Raw genomic sequence first — 17,809 nt, 5'->3', positions numbered from 1 at the left:
AAAATCCTTTAGTTTTAATAACCATAATTACCTCTTACTTATCTTTCTTCTCTGGGCCTGCAGAGCCATGTAAAACAAACTTATTCTGCTCTTGTCCCCTGGGTACCTAGCACTGTCTACATTTTTAACTAAAGGAGCCAAGCCAGGTGGAGAGGGACGTGATGATTCATTCCACGGTGCTGATAACCTGCAAAGCTCTGAGATTTCCCTAAAGTCACAGTGGAGGCCAGGCTGGGATAAAGAAGCAATTTCCCCTTCAGGGCTTCCGCTGTCAGCTAAGGGTTCTCCGTGCATCCATGCATCCTTGATTCCTTTCTCTCCTTGCTATCCCACCCCTGCCACCAAAAGTCTGCCCGGCCAGCACCAGCCGTGCCAGCCTTCCAGAATCCCGCTTCACGGGTGGATCCTGTCTCCCACTCCCACCTGGAAGAGCAGATGGGTGGGGGGGAGTCGGGGAGAAGGCCAGCTCGCCCTCCTCACTCTGCCCACGGCCCAACCAGTGGCTCTTCACGATTCCACACTCCCTCCAACCGTGGCCTCCCTCCGCTGCCTTCCAGTTCACTCTAAATTCCTGCTTCCTCTGAACTCTGAATTCCTGCATCACTTCCTCAGGAAGCCTCTGCAGCCCCCGGCTTAGACCAGCGATCCAGACCCCCCCAAACACATTTCTTTCGTTCATAAGTCTCACCTCACTTTGTACTTTACATACTGATGGATGTGATTAGTGGATGAATGTCTGCTCCTTCAGTGGCCTGGAAGCTCTGGGAACAGGGACCCCGTTCATTTTTGTTCACTGTCATGGCCCCAGGATCTAGCCCAATGCTGACAACCAGGCGGTATTTAGATACTTGTTGAACAAGTGAATCAGTAAACGAGTGACTACGAGTGCTAGCAGGTGGTCCTGAACTCCTGTCCACGGAGCACTGGTCTAGACCCCATCCACTCTAGATCCTGACCAGCCCCCGTCCCCCACCCAGGGGTGCTCGGCGAGGTCTTATAAACTGGGGCGTGGAACAGGAAACAGTCCTGCAGGAGCCATGCTGAGGGCACAGGCTCCCAGAGCCAGGGGAAAACGCTGTCTCCCGCTACAGCCCAGCCGGACCCTCTACCTTCCTGGTCACCAGCCCGCAACATGCCTCGTGCAGCTTAAAGCCAAGGGTTGCACAGCTTCAAATGCATCTAAGGGGAATGCTCATTAAAGAGAAAACCAGGAGATCTACCTTTACAGCCAGATTAATCTCTCCCTCTTTCCAGGCTCCCAAAGCCTCCTGTTCAGACCCTTCTCCCAGCACCAACCACTCTCTTCCCTGCGGTAGAGCCCAGACGCACCAGACATCTTCAGGCTGGGACTGTGAGGTCCAGAGGTGGGATCTACCTTGATTCCGCCTGGTGCCTTGATGTGCTTGGTTCATGCTGATGGCTGGGTGCAGACAGGAGTCTCAACCTCTGTGCTATTGACATCTCGGGATGAAGAATTCTTTGTTGGAGAGGGAGGTGGGGGAGGAGCTCTCCCGTGCTTTACGGGACATTTAGCAGCACCTCCGGACATTACTTAGTAGATGCCCATAGCCTCTTCCTCTCCAGTCATTCCAGTCAAGAATGTCCCTAGGGCTTCCCTGGTGGCACAGTGGTTGAGAATCCGCCTGCCGATGCAGGGGACATGGGTTTGAGCCCTGGTCTGGGAAGATCCCACATGCCGTGGAGCAACTGGGCCCGTGCACCACAACTACTGAGCCTGCACTCTAGAGCCCACACGCCTAGAGCCCGTGCTCTGCAACAAGAGAGGCCACCACAGTGAGAAGCCCACACACTGCAAGAAAGAGTAGCCCCCACTCTCCGCAACTAGAGAAACCCCTCATGAAGCAGCAAAGACCCAAGGCAGCCAAAAATAAAATAAATAAAATAAATAAATTTAAAAAAAAAAGAATGTCCCTAGACATTGCCAAATGTCCTCTAAGAAGCCAAACTGCCCTCGCTCACATAGACTGGACACAACCTAGAGCAGCACCAGCTAGAGATGAATGGAAGGGACCCTCTCCAACAGAAATGCCCCTTCTTGATCTCTGAGGCAGACAGATGACTTGCACTTGACCTCCCAGTATGACAGTGCAGCCACTGCGGAAACAGTGTGGGATCCCTCAACATATTAAAAATAGAATTGCCATATGATCCAGCAATCCCACTTTGGGGTATATACCCCAAAGAACTGAAAGCAGGGACTCAAAGAGCATTTGTACGTTCCTCTCCATAGCAACGTGATGGGCACTTGGGGCAACCCAAGTGCCCATCGACGGCCAAATGGATAAACAAAATGTGATAAATAGATAAAATGGAATCTTATCCAGCCCTAAAAAGAGAGGAAATTCTGACATGTGCCACCATGTGGAATCTTGAAGACATTTTGCTAAGTGAAATAAGGCAGTCACCAAAGGACGGATACTGTATGACTCTACTTATACGAGGTCCCCAGAGGAGCCATATCCATAGAGACAGAAAGTAGGATGGTGGTCCTGGGGGGTGGGGAGTTAGTGTTTAATGGGGAGAGAGTTTCTATTTTGCAAAATAAGGAGAGTTCTGGTGAGGGTTACACAACAATGTGAATGTATTGAAAAGCACTGAAATATCACTTAAAAATGGTTCAGATGGGGAATTTTGTCACGTGTATTTTACCACAATTTAGAAACACAATTTAGAGTGGAGGACACTAGGAATTGTGTTAAGACTCGGGGTATAAGTCCCCCCACCCCCAATGGCACACACACACACACACACACAGAGTGAGCATTTATGGAGAGATTTCCAGGTCCCAGCTCAGGGCTAAGTGCTTTGCATGTACACACGCGCCTGATTCTCTTCTAACGCTGGGAATTAGTTATAAATAATTCACAGATGAGGGGCTACAGCTTAGAGGGCTTAAGCGACTTACACAAATTCCCATTGCTAGTAAGTGGCAGATTCAGGATTAAAACTCAGGGCAAAATGTACCACAAAATTCTTTAAGAGTCTCTTTGTTAACCTAGATCAGGAGTCAACCAGCGTCCCCTGTAAAGGCCAGATCATGCGTATTTGAGGCTTTGCAGGCCTTTGTCGCAGCTTCCCAAGTCCGTGTTGTAACTTGGAATCTGCCGCGGATGGTATGAGAAGGAGAGAGCCCGGCTGTGCTCCAATTTCACGGCACTCACAGGAACAGCGAGAGAGCCAGGTTCGGCTGGCTGGCCAAGTCCTAGATGCTTCTTTACAGTTTGGCTAATCCAGGAATTCCATGCAGTGTTGCAGGGTGGGTACTTGGCCTTGGTAATAACCATTACACTCCTCTAAGAAATCAGGGAACCAGGATTTATGAGGCTGCTGGTGTCTTCAGAGATCTCCTGCCCGACCTGTCCCCGTCTCCCTCTCCCAGCTGGAGGGGTCCCTTCATGCCCTCTCCAGCCTGGTCCTCCCATGTCCCTCTGCCTCTCACTAGGGACCCTCTGGCTCATGACTCTGGTTCTCTAGGGGACCCCTCCCTGCAAAGCAACCTTCACCCCAGTTCTGCCTGGAATGATCTCCATGGGACACACAGAGGGGTTCATTGTGGAGGAGGCAGTGAGGTCTGGGGGACCACGGGTGGAGCCAAAGACCGTCCACCCCCTGCCTAAACTCTGCGCTCACAGGTCAATATCATCCATCCCACGTCCCGTAGCGGGAGCTCAGGACGGCTTGCATCCTGGCCTCGGCCCTGGAGACCTGCTCCTTTCCATCTGTGGTCCTGCTCTGTCAGGGTGTCAGCAGCTCACGGCCACTGCTGTCCGATCACCTCTCGGATGCCTGGGTTTCCCCACCTCTCGGATGGCTGGGAGCCTGTCTCACCCCCTGCAGGTGGATTTCTTCCGTTACTCAGGAGAAAGAAGAATGGGAGCACCAGGGGAGCAGCCTTGCCCCTCCCCCTCCCTCAAAGGATGGCAACTGTGTGTGGGTTTTGTGCCAGCTCCCCTCCCCCGCCGGCCCCTCCTGCCCAGGCGCCCCACCCCGCCCCAGCCACTCTCCGCCTTAACAGGCCTTTCCCGGCATCTGGATCTGGGTGGGCGTGCATGCTGTGAGCTCTTCTCCAGCTCCCGAGAGGCCGTGCTGGGAGCCGAGGGTGAGAAAGGGGGTGGTGACCAGGACCCAGGGGCCAGCCACCGGCCGCCGCGGTACGTGCCGGGGTGACAGCCGCAGGCAGATGTCCTCAGTCCTGCCAGGAGAACCAACCAGGGCGCGTGGGCCTCACAGGGAACCCAGGGTGGACAGCCAGAGGGTGACTTTCTTCCCCAATCTCCTTCCAGCCCATCCTCCTCCAGACAGGACCGTGAAAGCGGCAGAGAGGCGGCCCTTCGATGACGCATTTTGTTCTCTTGTGATATCATTCTCTCAGCTAGAAGAGCTGAACTTTTCAAATGCTTCGCCGTCCACAGGCATGCAGAAAGTTCAGGAAACTGCAGCCAGCAGAGCTGAATGCCACGGACCCACCCAGCAGACTAGCTGGTGGGATGCCCCGCCCTCCTCCTGCTGTCTGGACCAGGGCTGAGGCCAGAGGGAACAAGGCTGCTGTGGTGTCTCTGGGATCTGATGCTTCTGACTTCATTCCGAGCCCGACGCAAATGATTTCTTGAACAATTGATACTTTACAGTTTAGACTCACAGTGCCTCTCCCGGCTTTCATTAAAGAGTGGGCTTTGGTGCAGGTTAATGGGGGTATATTCAGTGAGAGTGCTGAGTTGCACTGTGCATATGACCCATGGTTGACCCTCAATAAAAGAGAATTCCCTTTTCTTTCTTTCTAGAAGGAGAAGCACAAATGAAACATGCCATTAAAACCACTCCTACAAGCACCATGGCCACAGGCCTGTGAAAGACAACTATGAATTCCCAGGCTGGGGTTGTCAAGGTTTTCTCAAAGCACACGTAGGCTGGACTTCTTGGTGGGGTGAGGCTTTGGGGATGAGTATGGGTGGCAGAAATTTACCAGGTGCCAATTGCTGAAAACTAGAGAGGCCCAGGCTCACTTGTGGGCTAAGGTACCACTGTTCCCAGGTCTTTCCCCTCAAATCCTGAAGCACCTACTGGACGGGGGAGAGTCTGGGAGAAGCCAGACTATTCCACCCCGTGGGGCTGGTGGGAGAAAGGCCTGCGGTGCTCCATCCAGGTCACAAGCCTCCAGGCCGCGAGGCTCACACAGCGAGGGGAGGTGGGACGGATACGAACGAGGGCCTGCATCGCATGGCCCAACTTCAGTGTACTCTGAGAAAACAGCCTTAAAAATGAAAACCTTCCCAGCACGGGTCTTCTTCCCATTAGTGCAGCTGTGTGTCCCTCCCCAAAATGCCCCTGACATACGAGTGATGAGAGGGCGGTGTGGAGAGATGCTGTCAGAGCTCCAGTGCAGCCCGCGCTTCCTTTATTCTCGGGGTGAAATCATGACTGCAGCATGAGAGACTTAAGGAAGACACGGGGAAGGCACCAGACCAGGGGTGGGCAAACCACGCCCCACCCTCTAAGTGGGACCCAGTGCCTGTTTTTGTACAGCCAGAGAGCTAAGAATCGCTTTTACATTTTTAAATGGTTGAAAACAGTATCAAAAGAGGAATAATGTTCGGTGACGCATGAAAATGACATACAATGTACATTTCAGTGTAGGTAAATAAAGTTGTTTGGGAACAGGTCACACTCTGCTGTTTCCACACTGCCTGTGGCTGCTTGCTGGTGCTGCTGTAACCAAGCAGGACCTGACGGGGTCTTCTTGGGACAGACGCCTCCCCATACCCTCTGCTTTAGCTCCTCTCTGGAGGGCCTAGATAATAGTATCTGATGCACATTTCCTGAGTTGTTTTACAGATGCTGAAACCACCACCAAACAGAAGACATTAACTACCTGATGACCACGAGCACACAGCCCCCAGGCCACCTGGAGCCTAAGGATTGATCATGTGAACCCCTGTGACACCGCCCTGATACCACCACCAACCAGAGAACCGTGCACGAGCTGATCATATACCCGGGGACTCCCGTCTCTCAACTGGCCTTTAAAAATGATTTGCTGAAAACCATTGAGGAGTTCGGGTGTTTTTTTTTGTTTTTTTTGTTTTTACTCTGGACCATTTTTGAAGTCTTAATTGAATTTGTTACAATACCGCTTCTGCTTTATGTTTTGGTTTCTTGGCCCTGAGGCATGTGGGATCTTAGCTCCCTAACCAGGGATCAAACCTGCACCCCCTGCACTGGAAGGTGAAGTCTTAACCACTGAACCGCCAGGGAAGTCTGAAGGAGTTCAGGTGTTTTGAGCACTAGCTGCCCCGGACTCCTTGCTTGGCACCTGCAATAAACGCTGCCCTTTCTTTCACCACAATCTGGGGTCAGTAGATCGGCTTTACTGTGCATGGGCAAACAGATCCAAGTTTGGTTCAGTAACACTGTGACAGAGCTGACTGAGAGTCATGGCACCTCATGGGAGTGGCTTGGGCACAGCTCAGAGCTGTGTTGTAAAGTAACAAGTCAGTGCCTTTCCACCTTTGTTCCAGAAGGTTCTTCTCCGTGTCTCACTTAAGTTTCTTATATTGCTGCCACCATTTCCCACAATTCTGGGGAGTTACTGACTCAGAGAAAATAGCCCCCGAGTCTGACACCAAGTGAAGGCCAGAAAAAGAATGAACCCAGGAGATCTAGCTCCCAGGAGAGTTTAGGCCGATGCCTCCTTCCAGGACAGAGTTGACGGCATCTTTTCTGTTAAAGACATCACCTCCCGTGGGGCAGGCCCCAGCCCAAGAAAGGGAGACCCATGCATTCCAGGTGGCATTCCAGGTGGCATTCCAGGTGGGCAGGTGCAACCCGGGACCCTCTTACCTGCATATCCTTCCTGGTGATGAAGCCCTTGCCCTCGGCATCACAGGTCTGGAAGAACTCCTGTGCCTTCCTCAGCATGGCCAGCTGTGCCGGTGCCAGCTCCTGGGTCCCCTCACATGGCAGGTTGTCCAGGGAGCCCAGGCAGGCCCCGCTCCCCTGGTGCCCCCAGCCAGGTCCCCGGGGTCTGGAGACCACTCTCCTGTCGGGCGTGGCCATCCAGATCTGTCAATTTCTTCGAGTCTTTTCAGAACCTGAAGGTGGAAGATGAGAGAGAGGAGTGAGCGTGGTAGGGATGGAGGAAGGCTGGAAGAGGATGAGAGGGGATGGGAGGGAAGCAGAGGACCGCTCACCAGTGCCTGTTTCTCTCTTCATCAGCACAAGCTCGGAACAAGGGGACATGTGCCCTGATCATTAACAGATCAGCCAGCCCATCAAAGAGAGCAGAGAAGAAGGGGGAAAGAAAAACAGACATTTCCAGCTTGAAAGGAGGAGGCCAGAGGATTTCTCCCGACCTAAATCAACGGCAAGAACACAGATGCTGATAGATCAGCTTCCATTTCTGGAGCGGTTACTTGGAGGCAGGCACCACACCGTGGTCTCTCTATACATTTTCCCATTTCCTCGCCCTCTAATGGTGGATTTCAGTCATGGTGACCGGAGGTGGAGGAAGGTCTTTGGGGTTGGGTTCCTCCTCTATAGCCCTCAAAATAGAGTGCATAGCAATCCACTACTACTGACCAGCTGGGTGAGCGTAAGAGAGCCCCAAAGCCACTCTGGGCCTGGGAACGAGTAAACCTGATCTCTCCGTTCTAGGTCTGACTTTCTCTGGCTCCCAGCTTCCCTGGCCCATGTCACAGGTGATGCATGACATAAAAGAGGCAATCTCACAGTTCTAAAGAGGTCGGCTATGAGCACTAGAAGAGAGGCACCACCTCTTATTTGATTTTAACCCCAGGTATCAGCCCAAAGATGGTATAAAGTAAGTGCTCATTGATTCTCTGTTGAATGAAGGAAGACGGCTCTTTCATAAATGCTTTGCAGGGATGCCTGAAGGCATTTGTGTTTCACTCAGGAAGCTCTTTATATGGGATTTTCATCACATAAAGAATAAGTCCAGACTTCTGTTTCCAGAAAAGATGGAATAACAGGGACTGGATTTACCCTCCCAGTTGAAATAACCCAAAATCCAGATGACATATATATATATATATATATATATATATATATTTTTTTTTTTTTTTAAATGGTTTTCCAGACACTGGATATCAGGCAATGAAGGATAGTGACCAGCAGGGCTGGGACTAGGGTGAGTGGAGGGACGCCCCTAAAGTATCAGATTAAGAGGCATTGAGTCTCAGGTCCTAGCCCTGTACTCCCACTCTTGAGAGTGTCTTCTTAAGGTGCAAGGAGAGGATTCCACTCTCGAAGCTGTGTATCTGAGAGTGACTAGCTTTATAAATTTTGCTCCCAAAGGGCCCACACTTGCCTCCCTCTAGTCTAGGCCTTGTTCCTGAGAGATGGGAAACAAATGAAATATGCCCCATTATTGCCTAAAGAGTTTTCAGTTCATGGCACAGGAAGGGGAAACCCAGGTGGAGCCTGACAGACACCCTAAATTGAGGAAACCCAACTATATGCTGCCTAAAAGAAATGTACCTTAGCATAAAGACACAAATAGGGGACTTCCCTGATGGCACAGTGGTTAGGAATCCGCTTGCTTATGCAGGGGACACGGGTTCGAGCCCTGGTCTGGGAAGACCCCTCATGCTGCGGAACAACTAAGCCCGTGCACCACAACTATTGAGCCTGCACCCTAGAGCCCGTGGGCCACAAGTCCGTGCACCTAGAGCCCGTGCTCCGCAACAAGAGAAGCCACTGAAATGAGAAGCCCGTGAACCACAACAAAGAGCAGCCCCCGCTCGCTGCAACTAGAGAAAGCCCATGTGCAGCAATGAAGACCCAACGCAGCCAAAGTAAATAAATAAATAAATAAATAAATTTTTATTTAAAAAAAAGACACAAATAGGTTAAAAGTAAAAGACTGAAAAAATATATAGCACGTTCACACTAGTCAAGGGAAATCTGCATATTAATATCAGGCAAAATAGATTCTATAGAACGAAGAATATTAATGGAGATAAAGTCATTTCATAATGATAAAGAGGGCGATTCATCAATAGGATAAAACAATCTAAACACATATGCACCTAACAACAGGTGCAAAAAGCAAATGCATAAAACAAAAACTGATAGAACTTCAAGGAGAACTAGACAAATCCACAATCACATTCAGATTTCATTATCCCTCTATCAATAATTAATAAAACAAGAAGACAGAAATCAGTAAGGATACAGAAGACTTGAACAAAACTATCAACTATTTTGACCTACTTGACATTTATAGAACAATCCACCCAACAAAACCTGAACACACTTTCAAGTGCACATGGAACATTTACCAAGACAGTACATATTCTGGTCCACAAAACAAGTTCCAATAAATTTAAAAGGATTCAGTCATACAAAGTATGTACTCTGATCACAATGCAATTATGTTAGAACCAATAACAGAAAGACCTCTGGAAAATCTCCAAATGTGGAAACTATGTAACATACTTCTAGAAACCCATGGCTCAAAGGAGAAATGAAAATGGAATTTAAGAATAATTTGAATGAAATGAAAATAGAAGTACAATATTTCAAATTTTGTAGTATATTGCTAAAGCAGTACTCAGGAAAAAATTTATAGCCCTAAACAAATATATTAGAAAGGAAGAAAGGTCTCAGGCCAATGGCCTCATCTTCTACCTCTAGAAACTAGAAAAAGAAGAGTAAATTAAACCCAAAGTAAGGAGAAGAAATAATAACAATCAGAACAGAAATCAATGAAATAGAAAACCATAGAGAAAAACAGTGGAGAAAATCAACAAAACTAAAAGCTAGGCCTTTAAGAAGATCAATAAAGAGAGAAGATACATATTATAGTATAAGGAATTTAAGATGACATCATTACAAATTCTACAGACATTAAAAGGATAATAAGGGAATATTATGAACTACTTTATGCCAATAAATTTGACAATTTAGATGAGATGGACAAATTCCTTGAAATATCACACTAAATATCAAAGCTCACTCAAGAAGAAATAGATAGCCCGAACAACACTATATCTATTTTAAAATTTTTAAAAGAAAATCAACAACTCAGTTGTTTTTAAATGGACAAACATTTGAACAGGTGCTTCACAAAATAAGATATGTGGATATCAAATAACCACATGAAAATGTTCATCATTATTAGTCATAAGGGAAATGAAATTTAAAACCAAAATGAAATGCCACTACACACTTGTTAGAATGTCTGAAAAGCAAAAGATTGACCAAGTCTTGCCAAGGATGTGGGGTGACAGGATGGAACACTCATATGTCGCTGGTGGGAATGTACACAAACGTACAATCCCTTCGGAAAACACTTTGTGGTCTCCTAGAAAAGTCAAACAAACTTCTACCATCTGATCCAGCCATGACACTCCTCAATATTACTTACCCAAGAGAATAAAAGCATACGTCCATACAAAGACTTGTCCATGAAGGTTCACAGAAGCTTTATTTGTAGTAGCCAAAAACAGCCCAAATATTCATCAGCAGGTGAACTGGTAAGATTGTGGTATAAACACACAAAGGGATGCTATTCAGCTTTGAAAGGAAGGGACTGTTGATCCAAGCAACAAACTGTATGAATCTCAAAATAATCATGTGAGTGAAAGAAGCTGGACAAAAAGAGTGCAACCTATTTGATTCTACTTATATAAAATTATAAAAAAAATGAAGACTCACCTATAGTGACAGGAAAGAGATAAGGGAGGGTAGGGAAGGGTGAAAAGGAGGAATGACAAATGGGCAACAGCAAACTTTTGGGGGTGTGGATATGTTCGAAATCTTAATTGTGGTGATGGTTGCATGGAGATGTACATATACATACAGACAGACACACATATGCAAACGTACATACATATAGATACAAATATATATCAAAACATCAAATTATACATTTTAAACACATGTGGTTTATTGTATGTGAATAGTTGACTAGATCTATTTTTTTAAAAAAAAGAATAGGTCAGCCAGACCCTTCTCATATTCCCCAGGACTTGCAAATCTAGGCCTGCCTACTGTGTTTATTCCCAGGATCCAGTTTCTTCCTCATACTTTCAACTCTGGCAAGCCGGAAATGGCTGAAAATTAAGTCATTTCCCTGTGAAAATGCTCAGTCCCTTAGTGTAGGGAGCTAAATGAACTTGGAAAGTAAGGGAGCAGGGCAGAGCCCCTCCTGCAGACAATTTCCCTTTATGAGTTCGCCTCCTTTCTCCTCTGGCTTTGACCTGCAATCTTCCCACAGCATCCGTGGGGTTTCCAAGTAGAAGGGAAGACAAAACAACAGAAGTACTTCTATTTTCATTTCAAAATAAAATGGAAGCTCTGTGATGGGCTTGGCTGCCTCACACTTGGATGAAGCCCTGTGATGCCCTGGGCCCCGGCTGGACACAGCTTTCTGTCTCCAAGATTTTTTTGGCCACCAGACAGTACACCCATAAAAGGGAAAAGGGTGCGATGCGTTCCAGAGGCAAAGGGCAAAGGCCATCACCATCACAAAGGGAAAAAAGAGCCCATTTTTATCTGCCCGTCTCTATCAGAGCCGGCAGACTGCCATTCTCCCTCCAGAATGGTTCCATGAAAGCTTTTATACACAGATGGAAATTATCCAGCCCTCAAATATTTCCAGGAACATTTCCCAGATTTCCAAAGTAATTCACAGCTTAGTAACTGCTGTAATCAGAACGTTCACGGACCAAGCCCATATCCCTTCTGAAGGCCCTAAGCTCCCTTCCCCCTCACTCTGGGCTCCACGGAGCTGGAGAATGGCTGATACCTTGCGGCACACCACACCGGAGACTGACTTGAAAGTCACCCTGATCTCCCTTGAATCTCTCCTGCAGCAGACAGTTAGGAAGTCAAGAGCTCCAAAGCATCTTCAGGATCCATTCAAATCCCATTAATTACCCAGGCTCCAATGGAGGAATATTCTATATGTGGCAATGCCCCACATGTCCACCACTAACTCCGCGTTGGCCGTGTCAAAGAGAGGCGGACGGGCCAGTCGTGTCAAGCTGTGAGGACACAGGAGGGTTGCTGAGCAAAGGATCTGAAAGGGAGCTGCACCAGTAAAGGACGTGAGATGCCCACAGGTCTTACCGGACCCCTGGGAGGGAGCAAGTTAAGGAAGAATCAAGACCTCAGACAGGAGGTGTGTTAGTTTCCTAGGGCCACTACAACAGAGGACCAAACACTGGGTGGCTTAAACAACAGAAACATACTCTCTCACAGTTCTGGGGCTAGAAACCCAAACTCCAGATGTCTCAGAGCAGGCTGTGCGCCCTGAGACTCCAGGTAGGATCCTTCTTTGCCTCTTCCCAGCGTCTGGAGGTGGCGGCCACCCTGGAGTCCTTGGCTTTCAGCTGCATCTCTCCTGTGAGCTCTGCCTTCTTCATCACGTGGCCTCTCCCCTCCCGTGTCTGCCCCCATCCTCTTCCTGTCTTATCACCAGTCCTACTGATTAAGGGCCTGCTCAATGACCTCATCTCAACTTGACTAATTACATTCATAATCACCCTACTTCCAAATCAGGTCACATTCCGAGGTCCTGGGGTTAAGGCTTTAAGGTACCTTTTAGGGACACAATTCAGCTTCTGATCGGTGGTGTCTTAGAAGACCCTGAGACAAGGATTTGGGTGAAAGTGGCTTGTTTGGAAACACTGTCCGGGGAGTGGGGAGGGAAGCAGCCTGCGAGAGGCACCTTCTCCAGCCAACAACGGGCGAGCAGCTGCTGGGGCTTGGGGCCTCCCAGGAACTCGAGGGTAGATCACAGGTCTCAGGGGTCCAACCCCAGGGGAAAGGGTCAGGCTACTTGTAGGTCAACCCCTGAGTCATGGGGAGGCTGCCCCTGAGGGTGTTAACCCCCAGCGCTCCAGTGGGCCATGGGTGATGGCTTTGGAGAAAGCCCCCAGGCAAAGGGACAGAGGCCAGCAGCTGGAAGTGGCCACAGGACAAGGAAATGGCCAGTCCTCCCACTGTGATGAGGGCAGGCCACCAAAAGCATCTGGTACATAGGACGTGGGGGAAGGAGAGGCTCTGGGCCACCCACATGCCACCCACACAGGCCCTAACCCTCAATTGCCCCATCTGTAAAAAAGCAGGTGACAGTACCTACTTCCCGTGAGGACCGGGCAATGTAAAAACGGGTAAAACACTTGGAAACGATGCCTGGCACACAGTAAGCGGTTGGTAAGTGTGAGCTCTTACAGTAATTTCTAGGGCATATTCAGCATTATTCTTTTTCGTTCGAAATTCTGATAGTGAGATGACTCCTTGGGAGGTGATAAAATAATGAAAGACATATAAACTCCTAATGATGCTAATTATATTTCACAGTTTAAAAAGAACTTTCACTTGTATCATCCCATTTCCATAGCGATCCTGTGACGCTGTCCGGACTGGCTGTCTTTTCCCTCTTTTAGTAATGAACATCTCAGTCTCCGAGAGGTTACGTGACCCGTCCAGGGTCATCAGGAAGAGCTGGGACTCGAACTTACCACCCCTGAGAGTAAGTGAGAAGACCAGAGGCATACAGGGGCTGCGTTTGTTTTCTAGGACTCAATGAAGGGCAGTTTCAGTTCGCCCTCCCTCCCTGTAAGAACGCTCCACAGTCTGCGCCAACTCTCAATCTTGTATGTGCCTTCAGGGCCCAGCTCTAAGTCCGCCTCCTCCAAGAAGTCTTCCCTGACTCCCTGGTCTGGACTGCTGTGGCCTCTGTCCCTCTGAGTACTTACCCTTTCATGCTTCATGCATTAGAACCCCCGGCTTGATCCAGTCGGCTAGATTTTCAAGTGCACGTGATATGTCTTATTTCTTCTGCAAAAGCAGAAGCCCTATCAAGAAATCTTAGTAAGTGTGAAATGGATATTTGATCATTTAAATGAACAAATTCCCAGCCTGGTACTTTGCATAGAACAGGTGCTCAGTAAGTGTGTGCTGGCTTCCTAACTGGCCACTGAGAGTGAGAGCTGAGAAGGGAACGTATTGGTGGTACAAGGAAAAATATCTATCTGGTCTTTGTGCCAGTTCCTGGTGCAGAGCTCCTAAAACCCTCAGAATTTCCTGAACGAAAGAAGGGTCTTTTGTTATTTACAATGAGCCCCTTTTCAACTACACGTGAGTTCATGCTAAGGAGTGACTCTGGCTCAGTTTCAGGAATGGGGGCTGGTGGCCAGAGGAACCAACCGTGTGATTAGAAGTGGCGACTGAAAAGAATGCACGGCCTAAAAGTTGAGAATTATGTTTTGTTTGAGGACACTCTTGAGGACCCTAGCATTGGAAGGCAGCCTCTCAGATCGCTCCGTTCCCAAGAGGCAAGGAAGGAGCCAGGATACATAGGAGTTTTTGCTAAAAAAATAAAACTTGTAGTCGAAGATCAAAAGATAACTGCTGGGCTTCCGTGGTGGCACAGTGGTTGAGAGTCCGCCTGCCGATGCAGGGGACGCGGGTTCGTGCCCCGGTCTGGGAAGATCCCACATGCCGTGGAGCGGCTGGGCCCGTGAGCCATGGCCGCTGAGCCTGCGTGTCCGGAACCTGTGCTCCGCAGTGGGAGAGGCCACAACAGTGAGAGGTCCATGTACCGCAAAAAAAAAAAAAAAAGAAGCCCCAAAGGATGGGGCTTGGGGAGCTTCCGGGTTGGTGAACCCGTGGAAGATCTAGGGGGTGCCACACCCATGCCATACCCTACCTTCCCTTGCCTTGGGCTTTCTTCTTTCTGGCTGTTCCCCAGTTGTATCCTTTATAACAATTGGTAATAATAAGTAAGGCACCTTCCTGAGTTCTGTGCGCTAGAGAGTTTTTGAACCTGAGGAGCGGTTGTGGGAAGCCCAGAATTTACAGCTAGTCGGTCAGACGTATGGGGGTGTACGATGAGGCCCCCCCAAGGTGGCTGCTCCCTTGCTCTCTGCACATCCCCTGCTCGACCAGTCCCTGCTGCACCCACACCTGCTCACGTGACTGACCTTCCCTCTTAACCATACAGTCTAATCAATAAGTGCCTAGTACTTGCCCCCAGCCCCAGCTAGTGACTGGTCTCATCTTTAGATCAGAACGTCTCCACTATGACATTTGATCAAAGGGGCGGTGAGGGGTGTGTCCTCTGCTGGTTTTCCTGGTAACCAGCTGATGGGTCAACCTATGGCAATCCCCTCTATAACTGGTAACCTCCCTCTTCCCCTGGGAGTCAACACCGCTGCCAGGTCCTGCCTGCCGTCTGCCATGCATGGCAGGGTGTCACTCCAGGACCCTTTTGCTTCCGACATGTAAAATCCCCTATTCAATAAGCCACTGATGTCTCTGTTGCCGTCTCCAGGCTCATTTTTCGGTTTTGAGGCTGGGTGAGTACAGGGCTTGCCGGTCTGAGGGGTGGAGTACAACAGGGTAACAACTTGGGACGTGCAGCTGGCATCTGAATGGGGACAGTCTTGTGGGACTGAGCCTTTACCCTGTGGGGTCTGTGTTAGTGTTAGAGTTGAATTGTATCCTAGGACACACATTTGGTGTCAGAAATGGTGTTAGAGAAAAAGACACTGCAATACTTAACAATCAGTCCCCCTGGGAGGGTGGGGAAGAACCCCGATTTGCAGCTTCTGCCTATTTCTATGGTGTCAATATTCCTACCGTGGCCACTGTCAAGCTACCGACCATCAGCTCTCACCACAAAAGAAATTGTGAGGCTAATGCTTCTGCCCAGGGTCTCCCGAGTGGGTGATCTCTGAATCCCCAGCACGGTCTGCACAGGTGAAGATGCCTCTTTAAACTGTATTCCCCACCCTAGACTTACAGCTCGGGGCCCATTTTAAATCCATCTGAGTACCTGGGAAAATGTGCTTTTCCCAAGCTTCAGGGTCTCACAGGTGGCCTCCCTGACATTCATGCCTGTGGCCTCCGACACCCCACAGCCCTGGGAAGACCCTCTGGTGGGACCAGGACAGTGAGACAGATGAATAAAGATGCTGCTTCTTCACCAACCACTGCTCACGATTAAACTAGTAAGCACAGGAGCAAGGCCAGTCTGGAAAGGAGTCTTTCCCTGTTCTGTATCAGATTGTTCTTTGCTTCTTCAACAGTGCTGGGGGGCTTCGGACAGTCCCACCCCTTCTCTGATAGGCCTCTTACTGTGGTGGGTTAGAACATCAGGTCCAAGTCCAGAGTCCCCGAGCCCCTGGCTGTGTGGCCACAAACAGGTTACTCAACCTCTCTGAGCCCCACTTTCCTCACCTGTACAATGAAGGCAAGGGTAGTACCTTACGAGTGTTAGCTACTGTTATCATTCTTCCCATTATGGAACCCAAACTGGCCTCCTCCACCCCAGATACAGTTCTAACAAAAGAAACTCATAAACAAAAAAGCAACACAATGACAAAAAAACACTACATGAAGACATATGATCTACCTTTGATGGCCCAGTGGGAGGGGACCTCATGGTGTGATGTCACTCACCACAGGCCACCAGGAAGGCCACATGCCCCACCAGCCTATTTAAAGGGGCAGCTGTACAGAAGCACCTTTGAGAGGGCAACTCACCACTCTGCCTGCTGTGGCTTATGCAACCGCTATGTTCTGCCTCCTTTTTCCTCGAATTAGGTCCAATTTCCTTGTCTGGCCTCAAGGGAGACAGGGAACAGCTGTCTCTACCGCTATAAAATAACTCTTCCAAGTCTGGGCAACTAATATTCAGCAGCACCATTCACACTTCTCTTGCTATATTATAAGATACGTTAAAGGCCTTGATAATGGTTTGGGGGTCTCTGTGACACGGTTGCTGTTCACACTAATTCGTCTCATAATTAGTGGTTGTAAACCACTTTGAAGATAAAAGGCGTTTTATAAGAGCTAAGTCCTATGATGATTAGCTTTCCAATATTTCCTTGCAGATGAGTACATCAAAGCCAAACACAGGCTCGGCGTGAGATCTGGTGGTTAATCAGATGTATTTCAAGGTGGCTGGTATATATTAAAGACACTGCTGCAAAACTGATCAACATTAAAAATGTGCCTGCTTTCTTCCCAACAGAACAAGCTCTTTCCCAAGACTGAGTACTGATGTCTGACAGACTATACCTGGGCATTCACGTCGAGAGAGGTAGGACTGGGGGCCTGGGAGCCTGGGAGCCCAGGCCAAACGGACTCAGTTGCTTATTCTGTGCTCCTATCGCCCTTGGTGCTTTCTGTTAAAACATGACTCATCACACTGCGTTACACTTGGTTCTATTCAAATCTATCCCCCCACTAAATTTTTAGCTCCTGGAGGTCAGGGATCCTGGCTCACTCATCCTGTAACCATAGCATTAGCACAATGACTAGCACAGAACAGGAGTCCACAGAAGCTTCTTGGATGAGCTGAATGCTAAGGGGGTCATTCTTTATTTCGTCGGTGATAAGGACTTATCATGGGTTGCAGAAACTTATGCACTTAAGGCAGCTAATACATGCCAGGCACTGTGCTGGGTGCAAGGACATTGTCCTAACTGATTCTACTTACAACCGTGTATGATGTCGACCGCCCTCGTTTACACACGAGGCTCAGAAAGGTCAAGTCACCTGCCTGAGGTCATACAGCCAAGGGTAAGAGAACCAGGACAGTTTGAAGACAGCGTGGAGGATGGAGTCAAACAGAAACAAGGAGACTAGAGCAGCGAGGGGCTGTGGCGACCTGGGCTGGCCCAGTGGCTCAGAGTGGGGAGGGGAGGGGAGGGAAAGGCTGGAGGGCAGCCTGAAGGCAGGGCCCACACCTGAGCACGGACCGCGCCACGGCTGCTTCCCAAGCATGCTCGTTATTTCTGATGTCAACGCAGGG

General features: G+C 49.0%; 1 protein-coding gene across 1 annotated transcript in view; it reads right to left on the bottom strand.

Annotated features, from left to right (window-relative positions):
* CRACR2A (calcium release activated channel regulator 2A) overlaps positions 1–17,809 on the bottom strand; it is a 107,793-nt gene that overhangs the window by 66,545 nt on the left and 23,439 nt on the right. The window contains exon 3 of the mRNA XM_082634791.1: positions 6,859–7,109. Coding sequence (XP_082490917.1) covers positions 6,859–7,074 — 216 coding nt within the window. The 5' untranslated portion in view covers positions 7,075–7,109. The remainder of the gene's footprint in view (positions 1–6,858; positions 7,110–17,809) is intronic.

The sequence above is a fragment of the Mesoplodon mirus genome (genome assembly GCF_964341445.2).
Source record: "Mesoplodon mirus genome assembly, chromosome: 11".
Lineage (NCBI taxonomy): Eukaryota > Metazoa > Chordata > Mammalia > Artiodactyla > Ziphiidae > Mesoplodon > Mesoplodon mirus.
Note: the sequence above shows the minus strand (reverse complement) of the source record. Positions and strands in the feature narration are given on the sequence as shown.